Source organism: Adiantum capillus-veneris, chromosome 27 (assembly GCF_014529385.1).
Source record: "Adiantum capillus-veneris isolate H3 chromosome 27, ASM1452938v2, whole genome shotgun sequence".
In the NCBI taxonomy this organism is placed as follows: domain Eukaryota; kingdom Viridiplantae; phylum Streptophyta; class Polypodiopsida; order Polypodiales; family Pteridaceae; genus Adiantum; species Adiantum capillus-veneris.
In genome coordinates, this window is record NC_140957.1 from 72,516,745 (window position 1) to 72,525,332 (window position 8,588).

At 41.8% G+C, this 8,588-nt stretch overlaps 1 protein-coding gene across 1 annotated transcript; it reads right to left on the reverse strand.

Moving 5' to 3' along the window:
• Nucleotides 1-2,760: 2,760 nt before the first annotated feature.
• Nucleotides 2,761-4,265, reverse strand: LOC147422185 (putative calcium-binding protein CML17). The gene is made up of 2 exons (XM_086503555.1): nt 3,259-4,265; nt 2,761-3,094 (listed from the first exon to the last, which is right to left on the reverse strand). Exon 1 carries the CDS (start codon nt 4,192-4,194, stop codon nt 3,298-3,300), a length of 897 nt encoding a protein of 298 aa, XP_086359681.1. The 5' UTR covers nt 4,195-4,265; the 3' UTR covers nt 2,761-3,094; nt 3,259-3,297.
• Between the last annotated feature and the right edge of the window lie 4,323 nt (nt 4,266-8,588).

Sequence of the window (8,588 nt, forward strand, 5' to 3'; positions counted from 1 at the left end):
TCAACACAAAAAAAAATAGGGGGCTATGGGGGCAATAGTGATATCGCTAGTGCCTCTATATCCCCCACTCTATTCTTTGTTGAGGGGTGCCTCATGCACCTTCCTCCCTCTCTCTCTCTCTCTCTCTCTCTCTCTCTCTCTCTCCAATCCTACCTCTCCCCCCCCCCCCCTCTCTCTCTCTCTCTCTCTCTCTCTCTCTCTCTCATTCCTCCATCGAGACTCAAGTGGAGAGAGTGAGGAAGAGGGAGAGAGGGGAAAAGACTCTCATTCCTCCATCGAGACTCAAGTGGAGAGAGTGAGCAAGAGGGAGAGGAGGGGGGGGGGGGGGGGTAAGAGGGAATTTAATCTTACATTGGATCAATAAAACATCTAAACTTCATACATATCCTCCTCTATAGAGATAATGTGGTGGAGAGAGAGAGAGAGAGAGAGAGAGAGAGAGAGAGAGAGAGAGAGAGAGAGAGAGAGAGAGAGAGGAATCCTAAGACTGAGCGAGGGAGGAAGGATAGGGGTTAGAGAGAGAGGAAAAGAAAGAGGGTAGGAGGGAAAGAAGGGAGTGGGAGAAGTGAGTAGGGCCTTGTGGAAGAGAGGGTGGTTGGAGGAGGAGGAAGAAAGGGCGGTTAGAGGAGGAGAGGGAGGCTGAGGAGGAGGAGCAAGCATATGGGCAGCGTGAGGAGGAAGGAGACCTAACCTTCCCCCCCCCCCCCCCCCCCCCCCCCCCCCCCCCAAAAACCCCACCCAAAAAAAAAAAAAAAACTCGCTCTCAAATACCTGACTCATTTGCTTCCAATAGTACATCATCAAGAGTAGTCCTACCTTAATAGCTTGGCATCTCTTTGCAATTTGCTTTTGTTGACCTAGAAGGTTAGCCTAGTTTGTGTTGCCTTTTTGTAGGTATGCTAGGCCACATAAGGTAAAAGTAGCAGATAACTAAGCCTTATTTGAGCACAATCTTAGAACCATACTATAAAACAAGACAATTCACACACTTAAAAACGCTATGTATAAAAGAGGAGCCAACACATGTTTCAATTGGCATCAGGAAAAAATGTCAAGTGGTGAAGTATTGCTTTTCAATACACAAAAGTGAAAACTCAAAAATAAAATTGAGAGAGACTCTATAGAGTCACTTGATTGATTTTAAATTATGGTTTGAATTTAGAAATTTTGAAGGAAAAATGTTTATATGTGCGTGAAAAATTAACAATGGATTTTAGTAAAAGACCTCAAAAACTGGCAATATCGCAAATATTGGTGCTATGGATGTTTAAGAACTTCCCTATGGACATTGTCCCAAAAAAAAAAGGTTTATAAAACTTCAAGATCACTACAAATGCCGACAAAAAGAAGTAATTTTCACTTGCTTACCTTTCATGCACCCAATAAGAGACCACATGGGTGCTAACATACTGGCATTATCAACCTCAACATCCATTGTTCGCTTACCTTCTTGTGTTAAATGATTTTCAGAAACATTACCAAAATACCCTTGTAGTTTGTGGAAATTCCCAAAATACCCTTCAAATTTGAAAAATTCCCAATATACACTTGTGTCATTTTGAAATGAATTTGCCTCAAATTTTGCATAGTCTAATCTATATGACACCAGTTGTATCTTACAGTGTTTTAGACAAAGGTATTGAGAAACGAGCTCACAAATAGTCATCTGAAATGATGAATGATTTCATCTTATGTGCCCACAATACCATTTGAAATCCTCGCCCTATCATTTTCTATCGAGGGAGAACCGTGAAGAGTTGCAAAAAAAATGTCATTAGAGACGCTTGAGAGGGTAATGAGGGGTATTTGGGGAATTCCGAAGAAATTGAAGGGCATTTTAGTAGTTCTTGGGCAAATATGAGGGGTATATTAGGAATTTTTGAAATTTAAGGGATAATTTGGGAATTTCCACAAACTACAAGGGTATTTTGGTAATTTTCACATGAATTTCTTAACATCAGTCAAAAGTGGGTTGTGTCGACTTGAAACCCTAGTAAACATCGCTTTTTTCTTCCAATGTAGGTCATTGTCACTAGTAAAATTAACTATAAGCAAGATTGTGATAAGTAATCACAAAAGTACCTTTTTGTTAACATATAAGCTTCTGAAGGGGAGCAAGTGTAATAATTCCTTGGCTTTGGGCTTGACATTGAAGACAGGAATGATAATCAAAATGGGAAACCTTTACAAGCTATAACTGTAGGACACATATCCATAAGATCCTTTTCCTTTTGCTTTAACATATGCTTGGTCATAGATGTATTAAAAAGCCAAAAAATTTACAATGCACAGGGAAATACCCTTATAAAGATGGTCCGGTTACCGTCATCCATGTAAAGCTCCGATTCCTTGCTCGTGTGATATAAAATGCTACGATTAAGCATTCATTCAAACAAATAAGGTATTCAGGTGATGTGTGAAGAAAATTGAGATGCAGTGGGGTAAAAAAATATGATGAAGTCATTGTACGTTTTTACAATGTACCTTACAGTCAACAATTCAAGTACTACAGATAGTACATACTTCGTGTAAAAGAAAGTACAGTTTGATACAATGCGGTGCATTTACCGTATGTTTTTACGATGTACCCTACAGTAACGTACAGTGGCTTTTTCTTCAAGTCCTAACACAAGCTGAGAAACACAATGGTGTACGCCTCACAGTTTAAATGAAGGAAATAGTAGGACAATCCATGCAACAGAAAAAACATAATTTGTTTGAATCCCACATTCTTCATCAACTGTTTATAAGAGAATCACATCATCACTCAATTTCCACATAAATTGCGGTATATAACCAAGGGGACATCCGACAAACATACAAGCCCGCAAAGATCTAAGGCGCCCTACACCACATCCATACTTATACTTGACAAATGAGAACAAAAGCTTACAACAAGTGCGTTGTAAGGAAAATTTGTCGTACGCCAAAGCAAGCCAGACTTGCCAAGGGCAGTGGAGGTGGAGGTTGTAAACAAAGCCACATTATGAATTGTCCCACTGTTTGCAAAATTGTTCGTGGCCCGCAACATAATGCGCTGATAAAATGCTAGTCCATGACTTAAATATGTGCTATGCTAGTATCAAGAGCTGACCTACCAGGAAGGCATAAACAATCCCATTACTATGGGACCGGTGAGCCAACTGCGGCATAAACAAATCAATCTGTACATTGTAAAAAGGGATAAACTGACGACACTACTAGAAAAATTTTGCAGTATCAGGCATTCAAGACTAAATTTATGAGGCAAATGCGCACCTGCATGACTATACTAACCCTTCAGCAGAGATGGAAACCTCAACAGCTAAAATTCCTCTTTGGGCATGCGAAACCCAGCAGCTTCTTGAACTCTGAGATGTCCACATATCCATCCCCATTCTCATCTGCTCGCGCAATCATGTCAATGCAGGCATCAAGCTTGCGTGCCTGTGTGAAGCCAAGAGAACATAGCACATACTGCAACTCTCGAGGTGAAATGAAGCCATTGCCATCCAAATCGAACAACTGAAAGACCGCTCTGAGGTCTTGGTCTTCCTCACCATCAGTTTCATCAGCCGAGCTTTGCGCCGCCACCTCAGAACAGAGCACATCCCGAGAACGACATGTAGAGACATAAAGGCGAAAGAATTCTTCCTCGTTAATAAGGGCACTGTTGATGGAATTACCGAGAGAGCTGGCCACCACCGCCTGAATAGTGTCTGGCAATTTGGGGATGCCGAGCTTGTTGAAGGTGGCAGAGAGCTCTTCAATGCTGACATAGCCGTCACCGTCTGCATCTAATGTGGAGAAAACGCGCTGAAGGATGGCATGTTGTTGCTCGGAAGTGAGGTGAGGTGCCGCAGATGTAACCCCAATTTCACCAGGGGAGCTGAGGGAGCACGGGGTCACAGCATCGATGCTGCCAGTGGCAGGGGAGCAAGGGCTAAGAGGGCTGTGTGAAGAGGAAGGCTCGCTTGAGGGAGGGCTAAGCAGGCCAGAGGCATGGAAGGGGGAACGGGGGCTAGCAGCAGCAGGGTCTGCGTGCAATTTGGCAGGGCGAGGGGAATGGGAGCTCACTACACAGTCGTAGTGCCATAGTACGTCGAGGTGAGGGATGGCCTCCTCTTCTGTGCGTCTACTTTTCCGTGTGCTTGTGGTAGTAGACAGCAAGGAGACAAGCTCGCCATGAAGCCTGGCTCCATACGCAGGCTTCATTTCAACTAACCTCTCCCTCACAGCACTTGCCTTGGTTTATCTTCCGTTGTCCGACCGGACGCGCCGGCAGCCACACCCTCTGCACAATTTCACAATTACGTTGGTAATTTCAAATTAGGCTTTCTAGGAGTCCTCCAGCATTCAGACTTGGTTCACACGAGACTGAGGAAAAGAATTAGACGGGGCCTACAAAACTCAAAGCTTTCATCCATTGGACTATTAGTAGAACGAAGCTTCCGGATCGACCATGATTCTGGTTGGCACTCACCGTTGGAAGCTCACTCCTTCCACCTAATACCTTACAAACAACACCTTCCTTTATATTCATTGAAACCTATTGGGTAAAGGAGGATGTGTCTTGCCTCAAGGTTGGATGTTCGGCCACCCATTGACTTTACTGGCCACTGACCTTATTCTTTCTACATAAAATAATAAGGGGTCCCACTCATTAGTAGTGAGTACTCCACCCACACACAATCTATCACTCTACACTCACCGCATACACACACTTGCACCACATAGCTTCCGTACTAGCATACTCTTCAACTAAGAGCACAAGAGGAGTGGTGACAGCAACCTTAACAATGTGTCATGGAGAGAAAAGCAAAACTAGGAATAGGATTTTCTGTCATTTTCGGTTTTCAAACACAGTTTTTTGCATGTCCATCACACATAGTAGGATGGATATGATCTACGAGTCTAAGATGGGGTTTTGGCATGTTTTGGACGCGATAGAGATGGTTTATTTTCTAAAATTATATTCAAAATGTTAGCAAGTACAGTTACAATTTTATTTTGCACTTTCGAGTTGCAAAACACTATTTTTGGCGTATCTCTCACACTTGGACTCAAATCTATATGATTTGAGAATCTACCCCAGGGTCTCTCAATGTTCTAGATGCAACTATTGCTACGCATAGACGCTTTGATAGCTAGACTCCTACACTGCAAAGCATTATGTAGTTTGCATCTATGGATATGTATGTCACACTATGGTGCTCTTTGGAAGACCTTGCATTTTTGTAAGAAAAATGTTGATTTGGGATGTAGCTTTTAGATTGATACACATCCGGATGTCGTTTTGTGTGCATTGAGCCTATGTGGTATTTCAAGGAGGTTGCAGTACTTGGTCTAGTGCTTCTCGGTTATGTATGTATATGCAAATCCAAAGGTGTACAAGTTACAGATAGGTGGAATTGTCCAGAGATCTACTCGTATAGGAATGCACTCGGTTGCCATGCTCTTGGCAGTTGACGCATGCCTCTTGTTAATTTGTGATTTGAAACGGTTCTCTCTTTGACAGGGTTATGCGCTTTGTTCAATCCAACAATTTGTCTTGCTTCTCTCCACCGTATTTAGATAGATTTAGTCAATTCAACCCAATGTATGATAGATTGTGGATGAGAGATTTGCGCATAGCCTAGTTGGCTTCACAGGTTTTGTGCATGCCGATTTTTGGTGAGATTTTGCTCAAATTACAAAGATTTTTTTCCCAAGTTCTCGCCATAGTTTCTACGTATTTGCAATTATTCTCTGATGCTTTAGTGGTCAGTGTGACTCCCACATTAACAGTGATTGAGTTTGACTCTCACTTGGACAAGGTTTTTATCACTTTCGGACACACATTAGTGTTCTTGTATCCACTCTCGCAAGAATGAGTTATAGTGTATACTCATAGAGGCTACATGTTATATTTTATGCATTGTTTTGGATCGATGGATATTCCGATCAAGAGTCTATTGTTTATAGGTTACAGGTAGTCATAGGTTAGAGGTTCTACATGTTTCTTTGGTAGAGCTATGTTGAGCTACACATTGCATATGCATTGATCATTATTATGATTGTGTAGTGGTCAAGGTGATCTGCCACTTTAGCGTCTTTGATTAATGCGGTTTATGGTTGAGATTTTGCTCAATTTACAAGGGAGACTCTGTCAAATTTCTCCCAGGATTTCTCACCATAAACCTTTTGATGCATGTGTGGATTTTGGTTTTTTGACATCCATTTAGCAAATATGTGTGATGTTTTAGAATCTACAGAGATGACTCTTGAGAGATAGAGGTCTTGTTCATGTTGATACTTGCGTTGAACTGACAGTCTGGTCACATAGGGCACATTAGGTGTCACTGTTTTCGACATATGAGACAGATACAATGATGTATGCAAGATCTAGAGATGGTTTTGACACATGGTAGAGAAGTGGCTCAGTACGTGTTACCATATACATGTGGTAGTGATGTGTGTGAAGACACTTAGGACCACGGCACATTTTTTCCCTCACTAGGAGGTTTTTCCCCCCGTGCATTGTATATACGCCTTCCACTCTAGGGCTATCTTATCTTTCCATTGCACATTAAGTAACTCGACTCTTTGTTGTGTGCCTTGAGCTTCTTCATCTTCTCCAAGCTATGTATGTTAACCTGCAACCCTATTTCCAACAGTATGCCAGTATTAGAGCAGGTTGCGTCCTTCCAGGCTTAGTCGCCAGCATTGCCAGCACATGCCTACTCACTTTCTCATATTTTGGTGAGATTTGGTGAGGGTCTATAGGTTGACATATACTTCGGGTGAGCTCGTAGAGCTTAGTCTTCTAAAATTTTCAATTCGGACTCATTTCGGCCTTAGTCTCCACTACAGGCAGTACTGCATAAGCAATTTTGTCATTTTGTGCAAAATTTTTGTTAGTGCCATTTTCAACATAGCAGGTCCCTTACAATCTTCTAGGGGTTCTGCTATATAGCACGTGCTGGTATCGCTTTGTTTTTGCTCTATTTGGGAAATTTTCACATCACATGCAGACATTCGCCATGGCTGACAACAACACAGATGTGTTCAAGATGTTTGCTATTGAGGATAGATTAGATGGGGACAATTATTCAATGTGGCCTTACATGATGCAACATGTTCTTGTGTCAAAGGGTCTTTAGAATCTTGTGCAGAGCATTGATGTACGTTCTGGATACAGGTGATGTTGAGGATGTTGTAGGTTTTGGTGGCAAGATTGCTGCTTCTAGAGCTGTTATGACTATGGCTGAGTAGGCTTGTTGGGATGTAAGAGATGCATAGGCTCATGATTTGATTGCATTATCTGTGAAACACTCTACTACTCCTCACATTTGTTCAGCTAAATTTGCAAAACACGCTTGAGATATTCTGGATGGTCTTTATGCAAGTCGCAATGAGGCTAAAATTGCATTTCTGCATAAAGAGCTGGAATCGAAGATTATGCATGAGGAAGATGAAACGGACACTTTCCTTACTAGTATCAAGGATATTAATGAGCAACTTATTTTTACAGGCAAAGTCATTTCTGTCAATTCTCTTGTGTAGACTGTTCTTGATGCTTTACTTGATTGTTACCTAATTTTTGCTAGTACTTGGAGACTTATGAGCCAAGGAAATCCTAAAGTTTTCAAGTTTGATGCATTATGCACATTGTTGTTGCAAGAGTCACTTTCCATCAAAAAAATAGGGCTAAACAACATTGTCATGCCGATGACGGGAAAAAATGCAAAGGGATGTGAGCTAAGCCTACTTAAAGGCTATATGTTAATTAAGCAATGACCAAGACTCAGTAATAAGCAAGTTCAATGATATGTATGCCAAATATGGTGCACTTAATAGAGCAATAAGTGCTCGTGGGGCATCTTGTCCGGAATGCCATCTCTTGCATTGCATTGATAGCGGGGTATGCTGGTGGACTTGTGCTCGACATTACCATGGTCGAGATATATACCTAATGTAGTGATGTGGAAATGCTTGGTTGGAAATCATTGAGCTTGGTACTGGGTTGGACAATATCATATCAAATATGGTGTAGGCAAGAGAGCAGTAAGTGCTTGGTGAGCTACTAATTGCAGGCTTATGCCCAATATGGTGGCGGCAAGAAGTAGCAAGATGTGATTTGCTTAGAAATGCTTTGGTTGATACGATGTGCTTAACAATGCTTTGGTCGATACATATTCCAAATGTGGTGCTAGGCAAAGCTTTGGTCGATGTGTATGCCCAATGTGGTGTTCAAAAGGGAGCCGAAAGCCCGCTACATAGAAAAGGGAGGCCGTCCAAGGCCAAAGTCAAGGGCCGCCAAGAGGTGAGGGGGGGGCGTATTTATTGTGTGAAAGAGAAAAAGAAGGGCATCGGGACTCCATTGCTTGAGGAAGATGACACACAGAAGACGAAGGTGAAGAGAGGATAGGAGGAAGAGGAGGGAGAAGAAGGTGGTGGAATGAGTAGAGAGGTGAGAATAGGAGGGAAAAGAAGGTCATAAGAAGATTTCAAAAACACTGTTTGGTCCATGAAAGAGACCTTTTTGAGGTAAAAGTACCACATAATGGAAAGTTACCTTAGATTTTCTTTCTAAAAAAATCATTTTTGAAATTCAAAAGAAATTTTTA

Excerpts from the sequence above, each read along its gene's own strand:
- LOC147422185 (XM_086503555.1), bottom strand. The coding sequence starts at position 4,194 with ATGAAGCCTGCGTATGGAGCCAGGCTTCATGGCGAGCTTGTCTCCTTG.